This window comes from Lynx rufus, unplaced genomic scaffold, assembly GCF_022079265.1.
Source record: "Lynx rufus isolate CCGP_SWC_20201006 ecotype Redwood Valley unplaced genomic scaffold, mLynRuf1.p SCAF_8, whole genome shotgun sequence".
NCBI lineage: Eukaryota > Metazoa > Chordata > Mammalia > Carnivora > Felidae > Lynx > Lynx rufus.
Window position 1 is genome coordinate 24,201,088 of NW_025814896.1, and position 21,188 is coordinate 24,222,275.

The window sequence follows — 21,188 nt, forward strand, 5'->3', positions numbered from 1 at the left end:
GTGTCCGACTCTTGATTTTGGCTCAGGTCATGATCTCACGGTTCGTGAGTTTGAGCCCCACATTGGGCTCTGTGCTGGCGGCAGAGCCTGCTTGGGATTCTCTTTCTCTCCCTCTCTCTCTGCTCCTCCCCTGCTCCCATTCCCTCTCTTTCTCTCTCCCTCCCTCTCTCAAGATAAATAGTTTAAAAAATAAAAAATAAAGATCAGGTAATGGGATCTACAAAAGGTTTTTAAACAGAAACATAATGTGGTCAAATTCGTATCTGAGAAAATATCACTCTGGCTGGGAAGATCAAGCAGAGGAATGGAGGCTCAGAGACCATAGTGGATGGAATGTTGCAGGGGAGAGTAAGGTGGTAGGGGCTGGGCGGTGGCCAGGGGATGGAGAGAAGTGCCTGGAACAGGTGGTAGCCCCAAAGATTTGAGGATGGATGCTCAGTCAGAGCAGAAAGGCCCAAGCCTCTGTTCCCCACCCTCCCCTCGACTCACAGCTGTCAATATCTGCAGATGCCAGCTTCCCAGAGGGACCAAAGTGAATGCGGATGAATTTGCCCTGTGGGCAGAGGAGCAGCGTCAGTCAGGGCCCTTTACCTCCCTGCTGCCCATCCCCACCCACCTCTCCCACCATGGCCACTCACAAAGCGGGATGAGTTGTCATTCCGCAGGGTCTTGGCATTGCCAAAAGCCTCCATGGCAGGATTGGCCTCGATGATTTGATCCTCGAGGGTGCCCTGGTGACAACAGGATGACGGGTCTGTCAGTCCTGGTGCTACCAACTGGGAGACCAGGGTACCTGATGGTCCTGCGTATCAGCGAATCCTGAACCACCTCTGGTGGGGAAAGGGAAGGGGCCTCCCAGGGCTCATTATTATTGCCTGCCCCCACTAGCACTGGCCCCACACTTACCCCAGTCTTTGTGGCCAGAAATTGCTGGAGAGAGAAGGAAGATGCCATTAGAAACTATGAGGTCTCACCAAGCTAGGGGAGGGTGGCAGTGGTTAGCAGGACAGACTGTTAGACACCCAAACATGTAGCCCCCAACCCCACTCCCCATGCCCAACCCTGTCAGCACTGTTAGAAGGAGAAATGCTAGAAAGTGGGAGCAAGCCTGGCCCTAATCAGGCACCTGAGGCAAGGGACTATGTCTCAGGGTCTCCTACTGGCAGCCCTTCCCCTCCTCCAGCTGTCTCTGGCCTCTTCCATGTGCCTCCCCCTCCCATATCTCCCATATCCGGTGGCCCCTCCCCCTAAACCCTGGAGCTTCCTGACTAAAGTCTACTCCTCTTCAGACCCCTCCTCAGGAAGGTGTCCCTGATGCTCTGAGGCTAGAAGAACCCTCTTTCTGATCGGCCCTTTTTACCCCTCACCTCCCACTGTGAGAGCCCTTCTTTACACTTCTCCATTGTACTGTGATGGGCTGCACCTTGACTATACAGCTGATAGACAAAATAGCCCTGTCAGGCGCATATTATTAGCCTTAATTTGCAAATGAGGAAACTAAGAGCAGGGAAATGATCTCCAGGCCACATGGTGAGGGGCAGAGCAGGAACTGAGCCCAGGCATCCTGCCTCCCATGACACCACAGACACCATATGTCTCATCTAGAGGGACTTGCTGAATGGAGGAGGTTTCCCTCTCTTACTCTTCTAGCCTCATCCTTGTCTCTCCTCTGTTCCTTTTCCTTCCCTTCCCCACCCTGGCTCCCTACAGCCTGGGAAGAAAGGGAGAGAAAGGAAGGAGTTACAGGTGCCAGGCCACCAGGGGACTTTGGTTATTCGCTCACCTTCAGGGAGCCCAAGACTTAAAAATCCCCCCAGAGACACTGTTAGAGGGATGGAAGCAGGAGGGAAATGGCAAGAGCCCCTCCCACTGAGCTCCACCCCACACACTCAGGTCCAGGCCTTTTGAACAGGGCTCTCTACGGCAGATGTGGTCAAATTTGGGGCCAAGGGGAGGGGGGCTAAGGCTTTGAAGTTCCAGCATCCATAGATCCTGTGAGCCAGCCTTTCTACCTGTCTTGCCTGACACCCCACATACGCTCCACCACGCAGGGCTCCTTCCTGCCCCGCCCTTCTTAGCTGCACCCCTGCCAGCTCTGGCCCTCTCCCTGCCCTCCATTCCTGTTACTGGACCAAGCCCCAACTTTCTGCAGCATCCTCAGAGACACTGTGGGGGTTCAAAAATGGGGTAGGGAAGAGAGGGAGCAAAAAGCACCAAAAAGTCAACAGCAAAAACAAAACAACTACCACAACAACAAAAAACAAAACTGCAAGGGAAAAAAAAGAAAGAAAAAACCACACAAGAAAATCAAATGGGAGAAAAAGAAAAAATAAAAACAACTTTAAATGGAAAAAAAGAAAAGAAAAAGAAGAAAGAAAAATGCCCCAGAATAAAGCAAGGCTTAACAGGACCAGGAGTGGGGGCTGTGTAGAAGGTGGCTTAGGGCTTCTGGAAAGAAAAGACGTCCATTTTGGGGTGGAGGGACACACATAGAGCTCTGAACAGCTGGTCTTGGGGGCTAGGAATGGATGTAATACTTGGAGAACAAAAACAAAACAAAACATTGGTCCCCCACTGTTTCAGAAATTTCAAAAGTCCATACAGAAATCACAGGGTGAGAAATTGCCCCCTAACCCTGGGTGTTAGGAATGCCAAATGCTGTTGGCTCTGGTTAAACTCCATATAAGCCTGCTTTTTGATTGACAGCAGGTAACGATGTCTTTGCTGCACAAAAACCAAGAAAAAAAATCACTTCATAGTAAAAGCCTGTTTGGTAAACTTTTTCAAGATATGAAGGTCATGATGGAAAGGGAAATTATATAAAGTGTTTAGGAATAGCTGTGGTCCCACCCCTGTGTGTTACAGATAGGAACACTGAGGCAGGCCCAGAATTGGGTCACACGATGTGGAAGGGCAGTCACAGCCTTTCTCTTGGTCAAGCCTTGCTCAGGCCAGAGTCCGCCACCAGGGTGGGAGGCTCAGGCAGGGCTAGAGGCTCTGGGGAATCAACTTTTTTAAAAGGAATTTAAAAAAAAAAAAAAGAAGAAGAAGAAGAAGAAGAGAAAGAAAAGAAAAACGTGAGAAGCAGTGGGGAGCAGAGCCCGCATGGGCGAGTCTTACGGCCTTCTTGCCCGGCCCATCTCCCAGGGCAGCGACGATGGCAAAGTACTGAATGACCCTCTTGGTGTTAACCGTCTTACCGGCCCCCGACTCTCCGCTTAGATGATACAAACATGAGTCACCAAAGCCCATCTGGTCACCCTAATTCCTCCCATCCCCCAACACCCCACCCCTCAAGCAAGGCTACTCCGTCTCCCCCCACCGCACCCAGCTCCCAACTCAGGACCCCCAACCCAACACTCTCCAGAGGAGATCAACCCTCAGAGGTGCTGGGTTGTGTAAAAGCAAGCCAGCATAGAACATCCCTGTGAGATGAGACACATATGATGATGTCACTGTCTACTGAGCACTAATTTCATGCCAGATACCAGGCCAAGTGCTTTACCTATATTGGCTCATTTAAGCCTTAGAAACCCTGTAAAGCAAGCACTACTATCACCCCCATTTTAGGGGTAAGGAAATGGGACTCAGGGAAGTCACATAAATGTCCCTGGTGTGTGCCAGGCACATACGTTAACTCACTAACTCCTTAAAGCTCTGTATGATAAGTAAGTAGGATTGTTCTGCCTTTGTTGATGAGACTCAGGGGCCCAAGGGTACCAGCAGAAAGTGGATATGTAAGAACTTGAACCCAGGTCCTTCTGGTTTTAAAGGTCTTGCTTTTAACCACCAGGCTGCACTCACACACACACACACACACACACACACTCATACACAATGTCCATGTTGGCTTGGCTGGACATGAACTTGGACATGAACTCTACCACTTTCCCAGGGGGGCAAATGAAACATCAAAATAAGATTCAGAAATAAGGAGACTGTAAGAAAGAAAGGGAAAGTAATCTCCTCCCTCCCCTTGAGCCAGAATCATAATTTCCCAAAGATTAAGGTGGGAGAAGATTCCAGGCCCTGGGGAGAGGGAGTATCAGGGCTGGTGATCACTCTGGTGTTTGGGTATCCCTTCCCTGTCCACCACCCCATAATGCATCTGCCCAGAATAGGGGCAGAGAAAATGCTCTAATTTAGCTTCAGAAGGATACCAGATCCAGGTGGTAAAAGCCCTACCCTAAGCACTTTGGACTTGGGAAATGATTTTAGTTCCACTCCCCTCCTTCCAGGTGGCCAGCATTTCCCACCACACCCCCAGAGCCCCACACTCACGTGATCAGCATGGACTGGTTCTCTCGGTCTGGAGGAAAGGGGAAGAGATAGGTAAGTTAGCCAAGGTGAGAAACCAGTCAGTCAGGAGTAGAACACTTTGGGTATCTGTGGCACTGGGGCAACCCCTCCACCACCCAGGGCCAGAAATGGGAAGGACGAGGTGGGATCATCCAGACAGTGGTCGGCTCCCACTTCGAGAGACAGAATGCTACGCTAGAGTGTCCAGTAGCATCAAAAGGAAAGCAGTGCAAGTGGAGGGAAAGGGGTCCTTTACAGAGGCCTCCCTGGAGCAGGGGTGGAGGTCTTAGGTGAGGGAGAGGAGTCAAGGCGGCTCTTACTGCGCAGCATGTCATTGTAGGCATTATCTGCCACTGCATATATGTGGGGTGGGGCCTCCGAGCGGCGCTTTCCCTTGTAAGCAGCCACCACGGAGGCCGTGTAGACCGGGAGCCATTTGTAGGGGTTGATGGTGACACAGAAGAGGCCCGAGTATGTCTGAGGAGAGATTATAAAATGGGTTATTGAAGGCCAAGTTCCCATCCTCAATCCCCAGCCCTCACGAAACCGTGACCCTTGCAATATTCCCCAAGGAATCACTTAAAGTGCCCTGCCATACGCTCTGTGGCTGTCCTACCCGCCCCAGTCCTTACTCCGGCCCGCAGCCCGTAGCCCCACCTCCACATTGCCAAGCCCAAGCGTCTAGCTGCAGCTCCGCCCCTACACTCTGGTAGCCGAACCTCCTCTAGCCCCGCCCCAGCCCGGGGCCCCGCCTTCACAGCGACAAGACCTCACGCTGTCCCACCTCTAGCCCTGCTCCTTGCTCCTCCCCCCCCACCACCGCGCAGTAGCGCTTCCCCTAGCCCCGCCCCTGCCTCTTTGGCCCCACCCCCACCGAACCCAACCTGGCCCGCGGCTCACATAGATCATCCAGCGAGCATAACGCTGGCGCAGGTTGTGTAGCACCGCTGCCTCGTTGAGGTGCGTCATCATGGCCATGTCCTCCAGCAAGTCGAAGCGAGGCGGGTTCATGGGCTGCAGCTCTGCTTCGCGCACTAGCAGCATCTGTCCGGGAGACCGTATCATAGGAGACCTTAACGTGGGGTGAGGTGGTAGGCGGGCAGCAGTTGACTGACCTCTGACCTCAGTCTCTTATGCCGGTGCCCTCCCAGACCCCTTTTTTCATCCAGTGCGCCAGCGAGCTGCACCCGAGGGGGCAGAGGAGATAATCCCAGAAGAGGGGAGCCAAACCTTCTGGTCTTTGGTCTCCACATTGACTCTGCCCCCAGTTGCCTCCGACTTGATCTCGGCCTCCACGTAGGCATCCTGTTCATCAGGTACCCAGACCCTCTTCCTCCCTGGTTGGGGGAGAGGAGTGGGGCTTTGAGAAAGGCTGAGGCACATCGAACTGGGGTTCCCAAGCCTTGTCCATAAACCTCTGCCCCTCCCATGAGCCCCTGTCAGGATGCAGAAGTACACAAAGATCCTTCCAGACCCAGGATCCAGGAAGGGCAAAGCTGGGAGGGTCCGTAGGCACCTTGTCAGAGGATTCCCTGACTGAGGTAATAGGCCCTCACCACCCTGGATTACATACTTGGGTTCAGATTCCTGCTTTTGCCATATCTACCCTGCAAGCTCGGGGAAAACTCATTCCCTCTGGGCCTGTTCCCTCAAAGGCAAAATGTTACGGGCATCTCCTGAGGTCCCATATGGAGAAGGCCTCAAAATCAGGCACATAATTCTCAGGGGAGCTCTGCCTCTCCCATTTCGCTGAAGACCCGAACTCACTTCTAATTCTGTGGCTTGTGTTCCTTCTTGCCTGGTCAGCTGGTCCCACAACTTCAGGGAGCCCATATCTCATGGTGGTTAAAGGCATGGACTCAGATAGCAGACCACCAGGTTCTGTTTCCTGTCCTGCCACTACTAGCCAAGTGCCTTACTCAGGACCAGCTACATAACTCTCAGTCCCCAGTATTACAATGCAGCACCCCTGTTAAAATATCATTAAACACTGGGGCCCCTGGGTGGCTCAGTCGGTTAAGCATCCAACTTTGGCTCAGGTCATGATCTCACTGTTCCATGGGCTCAAAACCCTGCACCAGGCTCTGTGCTGACAGCTCAGAGCCTGGAGCCTGCTTCTGATTCTGTGTCTCCCTTGCTCTCTGCCCCTCCCCCACCTACACACGCTTTCTCAAAAGCAAACATTAAAAACAAGTTTTTAAATCATTAAACATTTCAATATGGTGAGAGCTGAGTGTTAAACACAAAGGCCCTTCTGAGTGTGATGCCCTGTGCAACTGCAGAGGTTGCACACCCATGAAACTGGCCTTGGCCCTGGTCCCCAGCTCCCAGGTTATTGAGATGATGCATGGAAAGTCATTCACTCTGGGCCTGGCACAAAATAAGCACTTGATACACATTGCCTATTGTTATTATTGTCCTATGAGCAAACTAGGTCATAAATAGTAGTCTTTATTCCTGTCTTTGGCTTTAGCTCTATGGAAAACACTAAAAATAACTCCAGCACAGGTTTTACGGACACCAGCCTGCATACTAATCACTCCCATCTCAGAGGCCTCGGGCTCCAGCCACAGACTGCCGCTCCGGGAGACAGGGAATATTGTCCCATTTTACAGAGGAGCAAACCGAGGCTTGCTCACAAACATGCAGTGATGTACACAGAGTCTCAGGGAATGTACCCTTAAGGACCCCAGACTCTGAGGGAAAGGGCCAAGGCTAAAGCTTTGAAGCCAGAGTTCCCCTTCAGCCGCAAGCTCGGTTTCACCCCTCCCCACTCCTGGTCTGAGTCCATAAGGGCAATACCATGGCCGTGCCCTTCTGCCTTCACTTACCATCCCACGGGACAGTGTGCACCTTCATCAGATCCTGGTAGCCCTGGCGGAGGTAGCGGGCAGACTCCCCAAGTTCACTCACATCCATCATGGCGGTGGCACTGAGAGGTGGAAGATGAGGGACTAAAAATCTTGGAGGTTCAAGGCAATCCAAGGCATCAGGCACTGGAAGATGGCCGTGACGGAGGAACTAAGGGACCCAGGGACCCCAAACAGGGGTGTGATTCAAAACCCACAAGGCCTAATACTCAGTGATTCCTCGGGGGTCCCCATCTCAGCCTCCCTGGTGAGCCCCCAACACACATACACGCACACACTCAAACACCAGAGCATCCTTTCCCAGAGACAGAGAGAGACTTGTGCCCACCCATGGGTACCCTCACCCTGTGGTTCCAACCTCAGCCCTGATCACCCACCTCAGCACACGGTGAGGGCTGGGAGTTGGGCTACCCCTTTTATTGCCACCGTCAAGGTCAGCAGAGGAGAGCTATGTCAGCAATCTCCACGTGTCACAGCCCCCCCAGCCTGGCCACAGGACACAAAAGGCAAATTCCCTTTTATCTCCACCAGCACGGCCCCTGGGCTATTTTTACCTCCCATTGTCATGGGATCACAAAGGCGGAGAGAGACACTCTTACTAAAAGAGAGGGAGGTTGGGATTCAGAGACTGATGGGGCAGGGACAAAGCCGTGAGAGATCCGGCAAGACTGAGGAGCCCAGAGAGAGAGAAACTGAGTCACAAGGAGTCTGGTCCACCCAGAAAAAGGCTCACACCCCCAGAAACAAAGAGCAAGGAGACTGAGTGAGAGGAAACAACAGAGTGCCTTCTGGGACTATTTGGCACAATCCTCTTTATACACCCAGGGAAACTGAGGCCCAGAGAAAAGAAAGCACTGGAAAATCTCACAGATAAGTAGTGGCAGAGACCAGATCAAAACGAGAAGCAGAGAGAGTAAGATATCCCTCTCCAGTACCTGCATGCTCTTACCTCCTACCTCTATCCCCATCTCCTTGGGGTCCCCTGGGGAAATTGTACATGAAGAAAACTAGACCTGTGACCATACACGTAAAGAAATGATTTGGCTGAAAAGAAAGCAAAAGGAGGAAATTTAGAACAATTAGAAGACATTCAAGATTCCCAGGAAATCAACTTCCCACTCTTAGCCCCCTCCTGCACCCCACTCTCAACAGGGGTTCAGTGTGCTGGCACTCAGTCTGCCTGATATGGGCTTTGGAATACATCAGGGCACTTCCAGGCTGTCCTGTCCATCACCCCATTCAGGCCCTGGTGACACCACAGAAATTTATGGTCAGAGAATCAAAGGATCCTGGAACTCGAGACAGTGGACACATAGAACTACACAGGTCCAGAGCCAGGATTCCAGCCAGATGTCAGGCTGTGCCCACACAGAGAAATTCTCTGTACCATCTGGCTACCAATTCCAAATATGCATATACCTATATTCTATAAAATATATAGAAATAACTTCAAAGACCCATTTTCAACCATACATAGTTCAAAACCAGGTAAGCTGATAAAAGCAGAAGAGTGGTCCTCTGAGGGAGAGTAATGAATGGACGAGGCACAAGAGCAGCCTCTGGAATGCAGGAAACACTATATACTGAGCAAAGAGCAGTGTGTTCACTCTGTAAAACTAACTGAGCTGTACGTTCAAGATGTACCCACTTCACTGCATGTATGTTACACAAAAACTTTGTTAGAAATGCATGGCCAAATTTGGCAATATCTATTAAAATTACAAATGCCCAGACCTTTTTAGGAATTAATCCTATAGATACTCTCCAAGTTATGAAATGATACAGCTCTCCTTTGGGTGACATTTAGATTGTCCCCAGTCTTTTTGCCATTATAATCAGGGATATAGTGAATATTGCCATACAGTCTGAGTTTCTGCAAACTAAACACACCCTATTCAAGAAACAAATTACCAGCAACCCCCCTCTTTCATTCACCACTCCCTCACCTACCATCCTGACTTCTAATGTCGCAGATTAGTTTCCAAAATTTCTATGAATGGAATCCTACATTATGTATTCCTTTCTTCTTTTTCTCCACATTATATTTGTGAGGACATCGTTCTGTTTTGATTCTCTTCATAGAACGTAGGTTGTTTCTGGCCTGCCTCCCCACCAACTAATGGGCAAGAGCTTGGTCTATATCCCCAGCACCTTACAGAATGCCTGCACACAGCAGAAAGTCAGTAAGTGTGTGCTGCGTAAGAGCATGAACCCAACTTGATAGATAGTTTAAGATTATAGGGTGTTGTTAGGCACCTGGGTGGCTCAGTCCTTAAATATCTGACTTCAGCTCAGGTCGCAATCTCACGGTTCATGAGTTCAAGTCCTACATTGGGTGAGCACAAGCCCCGCTTCAGGTAAAACACAAGCACCACTTCGGATGAACCCTATTTCTCTCTGTCTCTCCCCCTCTCTCTCCCTCTGCCCCTCCTCCTGACATTCTCTCTCTCTCTGCCCCTTGCTCATTTGCGCCCCCTTTCTCTCTCCAAAAAAAATTTTTTTTTTAAAGATTACAGGGTTTTGGGGCAACTGGATAGCTCAATCGGCTAAGCATCTGACTTGCTTTTGGCTCAGGTCATGATCTCACAGTTGATGGGTTCGAGCCCCACATCAGGCTCTGTGCTGACAGCTCTTCCCCATCTCTGCCCCTCCCCTGCTCACTTTGTCTCTCTCTCAAAAACAAACAAACAAACAAACAAACATTAAAGAAAAAGATTATAGGGTTTTCATCTCCTTATTTAGAGAAAGCCCAGAGGGTGGGAAAAACTCTGCTTGCTGTTTGAAGATGCTCAGAAAGCAGGGCCTTCTTTCTTAGGGCCTGAGCAATAGAATTAGCCTGGAGAATTAGAACCTCTAATGAGTCTAGCCTATACCAAATATAATGTGGGTCTGAATTCTAGAATTATCTGTTCAGTGTATAAACCTGGGGCTGAGAAACCAACCAAAAGAAATGGGTCTAGAACTGTAAGTTCACTTCTACTACACAGGGCACACCTTCCTGCTGAGATGAACACACAGACAAAAATGACGAAGCGATGGGGAAACCCAAGAGGCACCTAAGAGAGGCACGAAATGCCACAATCTGCAAGGACTTAAGGCACCAACCTTAAATATATGAAGAGCTGTCCTGTAGCATACGAAACCTGTGTGACTTGTGTGTCCTCAAGAGCAGGCCAGTGGGGTGGTTACAAGGAAGCAGAGTTTGGATACATACACAGAAAAGGGTCTTTTCATACTCAGAGCCTGTCAGCCATGGAAGAGGCTTCGTAGAAGAAAATGAGCCTGCTAACAGCAAGGAGGAATCAAGCAGAGGTTGCACAGGGCTTGAAGCTTTGGACTGGGCAACCTCTGAGATCTGCTCCAACTTTAGGATTCTAGGATTCTAGGATTTTAGAACCTCCGGAAGCTTCGTTTCTTCACCACCGCCCTCTCATCCCAACCAACCCACCCACTGAGTAGCCAGTGTAGACACTCCAAAGTCTTTCTTCCTCCCTTCTCTTCCCAACATTATGAGTACAGAGCCAGGACTATATGTACCTCAGTTTGAATCCTGGCGTGTTAGAATCGGTATCACTAGAACCCTGAAGTGCTACAATCCAGGGGCAAAAGACTTGAGGCAAATATAACAAAATGTGTACAATGGTTTCTTAATTGTTCTCTGTACTTTCCTGTACCTTTTCTATTTCTCCCTGCCTGCCACCCTTTTCCCCAATTCCAGTTAAAGACAGCAGGGCATTGGGAATCAGGAGCATCAGGGCTGGAAGGGAAATCATCTCGTCCAGACCCTCTGCTTAGCTGAGGACACAGAGGCCCTGATGGGGACAGAGGGAGCCTGGGCCAGACTCCAGGATCCCACTCCTGAGGTTAGCTCTCTACCCAAGCACACGGAAACCAGCAAAGGAGAAGGCAGCTATGGTGAGGACTGGCATGAAGGCAGCTGGGTCACCTGCAGCCTGGCCTGCGGTGTGGGGTGTCCACCCTCCTGGGCTTCAGAGACTCTCTCCAGAAATCGCTCTAAGAACCACGATCTTCAAGGGACTTAAATAAGATGCTGATAGTGCTAGGAAGGACTGTCAGGAAGGGCTCAGCCTCAGGCATTCCGGCCTCAGTGCTCCCAGGCCCCAGACGGGTCTGTTGCCACCCTCATAGACAGCAATGCTGTAAATCCCTTATTTGCATCCCCCACAGAAAAGCCAAGGAACCTTGGGCCTGACTAGGAACAGAGTTGGGAAGGAGGAGCAGGATCCAGGGTAGAGAGGAAAGCGGTGAAAGATAGAGATAGGCAGTCTTAGGACATGGGGAGCTGGAGCCAAGCCAGACACCATGGCCTCCGTGTCCCCTATTTCTCTCCATCAAAGGCCTCAGATAAGCAGTTTTGTGGGGTCCTGGAGCTCACAGCTTAGTAGCAGCCAGAACTGGAGGCAGCTGCTAAGCTGGAGCTGTTGGGGGAGATTCCCATGAGCAATGAGCTGATGGGGCAAAGCCCAAAAGGGACATACTGCCTCTGGCTTCTCTTCTTCTAGCCCAAAATGCCACTGGAGGAGCTGAATATTGGAGAAAGCAAGGGCAGGTAGGGAGACAGAGAAGATAGGATTTGGGAGCCAGCCCCAACCGGAAATGTATCTGTCACCAATGCTCCTCAGTCCCTGGATATCCTTGATAAAGACATTGAAGGACTCTGTTAAAATGCTACCTCAGCTGGGAGGATCACATAGATTCAGGTGAACATGCATCTGGTGCCTTCTATTCTGTGTCCAGGATGGGAACCCAATACTCTCTGTCCAGGAAAAGAAAGACACCCACAGGAGATGTCAGAATGGAGGGATGTGAAGGACAAGAGCAAGTCTGACACCCAGACGGACAAGGAGAGGGGCATGACAACAAGGTCCTTTCCCTCATAGAGCGGCAGTCAATGAACAAGCAGATACAGTTTCTAAGGTAATTCAAGATCGTGGCACAGGATATAAAGGCACTACGGTAACGCGGTGGAGGGTCATGGGGGTGGGGTATACAGTACTCAAGTTGGTCAAGGAGGTGGGGCTCTCTGAAGAGGTGACATTCAAGGTGAGACCTGAGGGACGAGAAGGAGCCACACAAAGAGCCAGAGGAAGAACATTCTGAGCAAAAGTAGTAGTAAATACAAAAGCTGTGAGGCAGAAAATAGCGTGGTGAGTTTGATGCCATCACAATGCTAGTGCTGCTGGAGTGGGAACAGGGGGAGAGTTTTATTTTATTTTTAATGTTTATTTATTTTTGAGACAGACACAGAGAGAGTGTGTGAGCGGGGAAGGGGCAGACAGAGAGGGAGACAGAGAATCCCAAGCAGGCTCCATGCTGTCAGCACAGAGCCGGATCTGGTGCTTGAACTTACGAGTACTGAGATCATGACCTGAGTCAAAACCAAGAGGTGGATGCTTAACTGACTGAACCACCCAGGCACCCCTAGGGGGAGAGTTTTTTAAGGTAGGGTTACATAGGTAGGCATGAGCTGGATCACTGAGTCTTGTAGGATTTGAAAGGGACTCTGGACTCTATTATATAAAGTACAGCGGGAAGCTGTCGGGGCAAGAGAGTAAGTGGTCTGAGGTTTAATGATGACCACCCTGGCTGCCATACAGAGAACGGACTGGAATGCTGCAGGCAGAGCAGCAAGGAGGCAGTGGTCGTCCAGGTGAGAGGAGGGCACCAAAGGCAGAGGAGAGGGGACACAGAGCATGAGCCCTAACTCCAAGGCCAGAGCAGTCACACAGGTGGAGGCTTGGCCACGGGAGGCACACAGGGAAGGGAGGCCAGGTGGAGCAGTTGGGACTAGACTGTGAACGGCCTCAGAAGCCAGATTAGGGTTTAGCGTTCTCCTGCAGGAGTTGGGGAGCCATCAAAGGCATTTGTATTTTATGTTTCTCATCAAAGAGCTCTGAGCAAGGACATTTGACAGCATGGTCAGATTTATGTGTTCACAAGATCCCGGTGGCAGCTGGTGTGGAGGATGGACTGAAGGGGCGAGACCGGTGGCAGGAAGACTTACTTAGGAGGTGGCTGCCATAACAGTCCAAAAGCAAAGCAGTGAGGCCCTAGAGGGGGGCCCTCCCCTTGGCACCCTGTGGGTGGGGGGAGGCCCTGCTCATCCAAGGCTTGTCCCCCTCCTGGGGCCCTGGGCAGCTGCAGAGAGCCCGAGTGGGCCCCGGCTCTGATGCCTGAGCAGAAAATAGGATGAGGGCTGCCAAAAGGCATCAGGGGTGTTTATCCGGAGGAGAGATGCCTCAACGTGGTAAAAGGTTACTTGGTGGGGGGGGAGGTGGGGGGGACCAGCTGTCCCCCATCCTCACAAAGGACAAACAAAGGAGGGGACTGTGGCTTCAGCTGCATCAAGAGGGAGGGAAGTTAGACACACGGTTGGGGGGGGGGGACGTCCTAAGGGGCATCAGAGGCTAAAAGGACCTTTAGTGATCATGCAAACCAACTCTCTCATTGAACGGCTAAGGAAACTGAGGCACAGAAGAAGCGGATCCTTGCCCAAGGTCACATAGTGAATTAGATCTACGACTAGACTCAGCAGGACAAACTCTCCCTTTCAGAGACCCCAGGGGCCTCCTGGATCACTCCTGACTGCCCTACCTCAGACTGCCCTAGAAGAATCTGGGGTGTGGCTGCCCCAGAGAGAAATGTGCATGTGTCACCCTCCTGGAGATAAACAGATGGACAGAAAGACCTTGATGCTGGACTGAAGTGGTCTGGACCCTAGCACAGGCTCTGGTCTGGGGCTCTGATTTGTTGTATCCTGGAGTTCAATCTTTGCCTTAGGCCCTCACTGTCTAGATAGCTCTCTCTCTGCCTCTGCCCACACTCCCAACCAGTCTCTGTGTTTTTAGCATGAGGTGGGAGTCTCTTGTATCTCTCATGGGTCTTGGTCCTTCTTTGTCACCCTGTCGTTCTCTGCCCTCTGAGACTCTGTATTTCTTTGTCTTGACCTCTGACTCAGTCTCTCTAGAGCTGGGCTGGACTGGGCCAACCTCCCACCCCCAGTGGGCCCTCACTGGTAGAGTGCCCCCATGTAGACAATGCTCGGGCCCAATGCCCAGGCTGGAACAGGTGACAGCAGCTGTGGATCTATCTATAGCTCCCTTGCCCTTCAATTGTTCCCAACTTCAAACAATGGCTGGGCCCTGGATTATAGACACCCCCCACCAGACTTGCTGAAATGGATCCTAGGGGGCAGGGGATGAGAATCACGAGGCCCACATCGTGATCTCTTGTAAGTATCTATCTCTGTGTGGACCTCCATGTTCCACTTATAGCTCTGGGCTAGAAGGCCTTTCAGCTCAGAGGCTGTGTGAGTAAACGATCAATGGATAAGGGAGAAAAGTGTGTGCAAACAGCAGGCCTGTACTTGGACATGTGGGTGTGTGTGACGTGTGTTTCCCTCCTCCTGCTTTGGTTGACAGACACATGTGGACACTGGGGTGCCAGTTCCGTGAGGGCAAAGACCTAATCTTTTTTATTCTCTGCTGTATCCCAGCCTGAACCTGGCCATGGTGAGTGTTCAATGTACATTTCTTATTTTTTTTTAATATTTTTTTGAGAGAAAGAGAGAGCACGTGCGCACACGTGAGAGCAGGGGAGGGAGAGAGGGAGAAAGAGAATCCTAAATAGGCTGCACGCCCAAGGCATAGCCAGATCTCAAAACTGTGAGATCATGACCTGAACCGAAATCAAAAGTTGGACACTTAACGGACTGAGCCACCCAGGCGTCTCTCAATATACATTTCTTACCTTGGCCCTTAGGGAGAGTAAGGGGGTGCCATGTAGTGACAGGGCTCAAGCATGAGAGGCAGTATAGGGTAGTGATGAAGAACACCTTAAAGTCAGACTGCCCGGGATTGAATCCTGGCTCTGCCAATTACCAGCTCTGAAATCTTGGGAAATTATTTAACCTCTGAACAATGGAAAATCGTAAAAAAGACCTACCACAACACAGGATTCTGATGAACACTATATGAGTTATAACATCTGAAGTGCTTAGTTACAATAGTGCATGCCAGAGTAAAGACTCAGTAAATTACTGTTCTTTACAACATATATCATTAAGTGAAAAAAGCAAGGGGCAGAAGAATGGATGGGATGTGCTATCGCTCATGCAAAAATGGGGGGATAGAAGAGTCACGTATTTACGTGCCTACCTATGGAGGGACCACCTTTGCTGGTAAGAGCGGTGGCCTCTGGAGAGGGGAATAGGCGGCTGAAGGCTAGGGAAGGGAGGGAGACTGATTTTTTTCTTGGTTACCCTTTTATACTTTTGAATTTTGAATCATGGGTATATATTATCTAGTTCTTAAGGATTCGCTAAATGAATAAGGTTCACTTCCAACATGATCCTTGAAAAAGCAAGCTCCTATTCTGTGCCAATGGGGAAGGCCTGGTGAGGGCCAGTCCTCAGGGTGTGGGCTCATTGACCTCAGCCCTGGGTCTGAGTCTATGGGTCACCCTCTTTTCTCCAGCCCAATAGCAGGCAAGACACATCCATGCAAAACCATCCCAGAGCAAATGGTAAGCCAGAAGGGAGGCTTTCCAGTTTCTAGGCCAAGCAGCAGCAGAGGTGGCAGGGGTGGTGGAAACAGGCTCCTGCCCTCTTCCCTGGCCCCAGACCCCAACTCTTCAGCCCAAGCTATTCTTAGAGGCTAGATAATGCCAGCAGTTGCTGCTGCTCATATTAGCCTCCAGAACCACTAGCACTGACAGGCCCAGTGCTACCTGCACCCCCTGGTGTGCTGGCCTCTCTGCCAGGTGTGGGCATCCTGCTGCTCTATCCTCTGCACTGCAGAGGCCACACATATTCCGGCCACCACAGGTAGGTGAGGGGACTGGGTAGTAGTCTTCTGCAAGACTCCCCTTGCCAGGTAGCTGGATGGAACAGAAAGGGTCAGAGTGAGGGGTATCATTGTGCTGATAGATATTCTGGCCCAATCACAGGTTCCAAACTATGCTTAGAATATGAATGGGTCTATGGGCACAGGCTAGACAGAAGAGCTGGGGTGAAGGGAGGGCAGAAATAATAGCATGGAGGGGGTCTGTGTACAGAGGAGGGAAAAAGCCAAAAATAGGTCTAGGGAAGAGATGGCAGAAGAGGGTCTGATAGCACTGGCTCTAGAGCAGACTGTCCAGGTCTGTATTCTACTTGCTATGTGACCTTGGGCAGGTCTCTTTTCCTCCTGGAGCTTCAATTTCCATTGTAAAATGGGCATAACCTTATTTCATTTGGTTGTAAAGCAGAGTCAATTATATAATGTATATAAAGAGCTTAGCCTCTGACTGCCATACATAAGCACATATAAATGTTTGGTGATTTTATCATTAGCTCCATAAGGGCAGTGATGTTTCTTTTTTTCAGCTTTGCACCTGCAGGCACTAGACTGGCACACATTAGGAATGCCTCTTCAAGTCCTTGCTCTGCTATTTACAAGCTAAGTGACCTTGAGCAAGTTACTTAACCTTTCTGAGCCTTGGGTTCCTTCTCTGCAAAATGGATATATAAAAAATACCTCCCTTATAAATGTTGCTGAGAGAAATAAAGAAACCAAAGTGCTTATCCCAGAGTAAGAGGTCAGCAGTGTGAACATATGATCCCTGTGAGTACATGTATGTTGGGGTAGTCTGGTGGAGGAGCCTTGGGTCTCCCATTCTGGGGACAGAATTTGAAGCAGTGTTCAGGGCAGCCAACATTCTGGAAGAGATATCCTAGTGGGCCTACCAGGTGGAAACAAAGTCCCAGAATCTTGTAAGACCACAGCCATACTACCCCCCAAATCCTATGCCACAGTCCAGGCCCTCCCTAGGATCTCAGGATCAGAACAGGTTTATCTCAGCCAGGGTCAACTTCCCATTTAGTTGAGTATAACAAACACTCTCTGATGCCCCTAAGATTGGGACTGGTTCTGGTCTTGTTCCCAAGGTCCAGGAGTCTGTCTAGTAGAGGAGACAGTCATGGAGGAGGCACAGAGAGTTTGTAACAATTGATACAGAATATCCCAGGGGAGGGGCAACCTGGTGGAGTAGAGAATGAAGGAGGAACATCTGTCCTTCTCAGAAGACCAAACAGAGGTGGAGTGGGAGGAGTGGGAGTGGGTTGTGGCTCTGCCCTTGCCCTTATGATAGTGGTGTCAGCTCAGGAGGTGAAGGACAGAGAGGCTCAAAGAATTAAGCTCAGAAACCAACCTAATGGGTCTACTCTGGGTCTCTTGAAGTGTTTAGGATGACCCTGCACTCCTCCATATCTCAGGGAATACTGCCCACCTCTCTGTGGAGCTGGACTTTGCTAACTTAAGGGCAAAAAGCTTCCTTGCACATAGCCCTTGGGATTTTTTTTAAGTTTATTTATTTCTTTGGGGGGGGGCATATGCACATGCAAGTGGGGGACAGGCAGAGAGAAAGAATCCCAAGCAAGCTCCGCACTGACCTGAGCCGAGATCAAGAATCAGATGCTTAACCAACTGAGCCGCCCAGGCGCCCTAGCCCTCGGGATTTTTTATGTGGGTTGAGAATGCTGTCTTACAAATATCTCTATTGTCCTACCAATACTTTGGGCCTTAAATTTCATTTTTTAATTGAAATTTCTTTTAGGTAATTACATATTCACAATTATAAGAAACAATACAGAGAGATCACCTGTATTGACATTGATACTATCCCCCAAGTTCATTCAAGTTTTCCCAGTTTTACATATACATGTGTGTATGTGTGTGTATTAAGTTCTATACAATTTTATCACCTGTATATGTTCACAGATCCACCACTACAGTTAATATTCTGAAGAGTTCCAACAACAAGACACCCTCCTCCCTCCCATCCTTAACCCATCCAAAATTAACCTCCAATCTGTTCTCCATTTCTAAAATTGTCAATTTAGGGGCGCCTGGGTGGCTCAGTTGGTTAAGAGTCCGACTTTGGCCTAGGTCATGATCTCGCGGTTACCGAGTTCAAGCCCTGAGTCAGGCTCTGTGCTGACAGCTCAGAGCCTGGAGTCTGTTTCAGATTCTGTGTCTCCCTCTCTCTCTCTCTCTGCCCTTCCTTCATTCATGCTCTCTCTCTCTCTCTCTCAAAAATAAATGAATATTAAAAAAAATTTTTTTACTTGTCAATTAAAAAATGTTACATAAATGAAATCATACAGTATGTAACTTTTTAAGATTCACTTTGTTCACTCAGCATAATTCCCTGGAGATTAATCCAAGTTGTTGCCTACATCAATGATGTGTTCCTTTCTGTTACTGAGTAGTATTCCATTTTATGGATGTGCCACAGTTTGTTAAAATTTTACCTGTTGAAGGATACCTGGACAGCCCTCAGTCTGAGGTGTTATCTTATCACCTGCATCCTAGGAGGCCAGGGTCACCCACATCCTCCAAATTCTTGTTCCACCTGTCCAGGGACTTCTTGAGACCTGGAAATGGGCAGATCCCACTCTGCACCCCAGCAGCCAGCTCAGGACTTGGCACAGAAGAGGTGCCCATGAGTGCCTGCTAAATGGGCCATGTCCACTGGGCTGGGAGCACCTGCCTCTCAAGAACCATCTTTTCCAGGGGGCCTCTCACTCTGCTCCCTGTTGCCCTTTTCACACCAGGCCCAGTGGATTTCATAACTCATGTTTCTCACCCACCCAGGCCTGGACAAGCCTCTCCTTTCTTTGATCTCTTGGGTTTAGCTGAGCCAGGCAAATGATATAGCACAGTGCTTACAAGTTCTGGAGTCAGACTGAATGAAAACCCTCAGTTACTCTGTCTCTTTGAGTTACCCTGTTTGTCATCTGTAAAGCAGGAATACTAATAGCACCTACTCCATTGGAATTAAGTGAGATAATACTCATAAAAAAGGCATAATGCCTCACACATAAGTGTTTAATAAGTGATCATTGCTCTTCTTTTTCTTATTATCCTTTTCATCATTCTCAAACTCAGTAGAATAAACAAGAGAAATACATACCACCAATATCAAGACTATGAGAAGGTTAAAAAAAAAAAAAGGTCATTCCTAGACTATGGGACCCCATTCTGATCCTTCTCTCTCTCCAGCTACTTCCCTTCTTGGTGAAATGGAAGGGCAGGACTACAGCCTCCCCCTGGAGAGAGGCTCCCATTACTGGTGTCAAGGTGACAATTGCCTTCTCCCATTTATAGGGTTGTCAGTCTCACCCAACACTTCCTAGCTCCAGAGTCTCCCTATAACAGCCAGCACAGTGTAGGCCCAGAGCCCTGCCATCATCTAGCCACAAGCAGGGTCACAGGGTCATCTCCTCAAAGAGCTGCCTCTATTCTGCTTTTGTGTGCACCTGCCTATCCAACCATGCAAATATTTACTGAAAAAGAAACTTTGCTATTAATCTGGGAAACTCCAACAAAGTGTCATTTCACACCCACTAGACTGGCAAAAACAAAAAAGCCTGACAATACTGAGTCTTACTGAGGATACAATTCTAATACAACAAGGGCAATTCTAATACATCGCTGGCAAGAGTGCAAATTTATAAAACCACTTAAAAGAGATATTTGGCATTATCTAGGAAATCTGAATATGCTCATGACCTTCAACACACTGCACAAGGAGGCACATTTTAGATGGTTTATCATTTGTAACAGCAAAATACTACAGACAACCCAAGAGACCATTCACAGGAGGAAAGGTAAATAAAGTGTGGTTTTTATGCAGCAAACCTATACAGTAGTGAAAACAAATGAACTAGTTACCCTGATCAAACGGATGACTCTCCCAACATAAGGCTGAAGTGACAGCAAGCTGCACAAGAATGTAAACAATGTTACCATTTAAAGTCCAAAAAACAGAAAAAATTGTATCAAATAATGTTTAGAAACACACACCTAGTAAAAGGATTAAAAATGCATAGGACCGGGGCGCCTGGGTGGCGCAGTCGGTTAAGCGTCCGACTTCAGCCAGGTCACGATCTCGCGGTCCGTGAGTTCGAGCCCCGCGTCAGGTTCTGGGCAGATGGCTCAGAGCCTGGAGCCTGTTTCCGATTCTGTGTCTCCCTCTCTCTCTGCCCCTCCCCCGTTCATGCTCTGTCTCTCTCTGTCCCAAAAATAAATAAACGTTGAAAAAAAAATTTTTTTAAAAAGAAAAGCATGTGGCTCTTGATCTCAGGGTCGTGAGTTGGGAGTCCCACATGGGGTATAAAGATTACCTAAATTAAAAAAACAAACAAACAAAAAACAACTTGGGGGGAAAAAAAAGGTCAACATAGAATTACCCTGCGAGCCAGCAAGTCCACTCCTCGGTCTATTCCCAAGATAATTAAATACAGCCCCACAAAAACCTGTACATGAATGTTCACAGCACCTTCATTCATAATAGCCAAAAAGTAGAGACAACCCAAACGTCCACCAACTGGCGGAGGTGCACAATGTGGTGTATCCACACAACAGAATACTGGTACACGCTACAACACGGATGAGCCTTAAAGACATAATGGTAACTGACGCAAGCCAAACGCAAAAGGCCACCTACGGGAGTCTGTTTATATGAAATGTCCAGAATAGGCAAGTCCATAGACACATGACGCAAATTAGTGACTGCCAGGGGTTGGAGTGGAGGAATGGGGAGGTGACTGCTAATGGGTATGGGGTTTCTTTTGGTGTGATGGAAAAGTTCTGGACTTAGAGAGTGGTATTGGTTGTGCAATCTTGTGAACATACTAATAACCAGTGAATTGTATACTTAAAAAGGTTGGATTTTATGGCATATGAATTATAGCTCAATAAAAAATTACATAGAATAAACAACAAATTTAGGGGAGCCTTTATTCCTGAGGGATTACAGTTGTGGAGGAACACGAGGCCTTCAGCTATATTAGCAATGTTTTACTTCATAAGCTGGGGGGTGGGAATACGGGTGTTTGTTATACTAATCTGTATATCCTTCTTAATGTTTCATCATAAATAAAATTTAGAAGTATTTACTGAGTGTCGACCTGGACCAGGGCTACCTGGGTGGTTTAATGGTGGCTAAAATCAGATC

General features: G+C 49.0%; 1 protein-coding gene across 1 annotated transcript in view; it reads right to left on the reverse strand.

Moving 5' to 3' along the window:
- MYH7B (myosin heavy chain 7B) overlaps positions 1-21,188 on the reverse strand; it is a 55,403-nt gene that overhangs the window by 16,888 nt on the left and 17,327 nt on the right. Inside the window, exons 2-11 of the mRNA XM_047069795.1 lie at positions 8,119-8,213; positions 7,131-7,231; positions 5,530-5,636; positions 5,200-5,343; positions 4,620-4,776; positions 4,282-4,309; positions 3,121-3,217; positions 907-930; positions 639-731; positions 490-553 (exon numbers count right to left, since the gene is read on the reverse strand). Of these exons, the coding sequence (XP_046925751.1) occupies positions 490-553; positions 639-731; positions 907-930; positions 3,121-3,217; positions 4,282-4,309; positions 4,620-4,776; positions 5,200-5,343; positions 5,530-5,636; positions 7,131-7,231; positions 8,119-8,192 (889 nt within the window). The 5' untranslated portion in view covers positions 8,193-8,213. The remainder of the gene's footprint in view (positions 1-489; positions 554-638; positions 732-906; positions 931-3,120; positions 3,218-4,281; positions 4,310-4,619; positions 4,777-5,199; positions 5,344-5,529; positions 5,637-7,130; positions 7,232-8,118; positions 8,214-21,188) is intronic.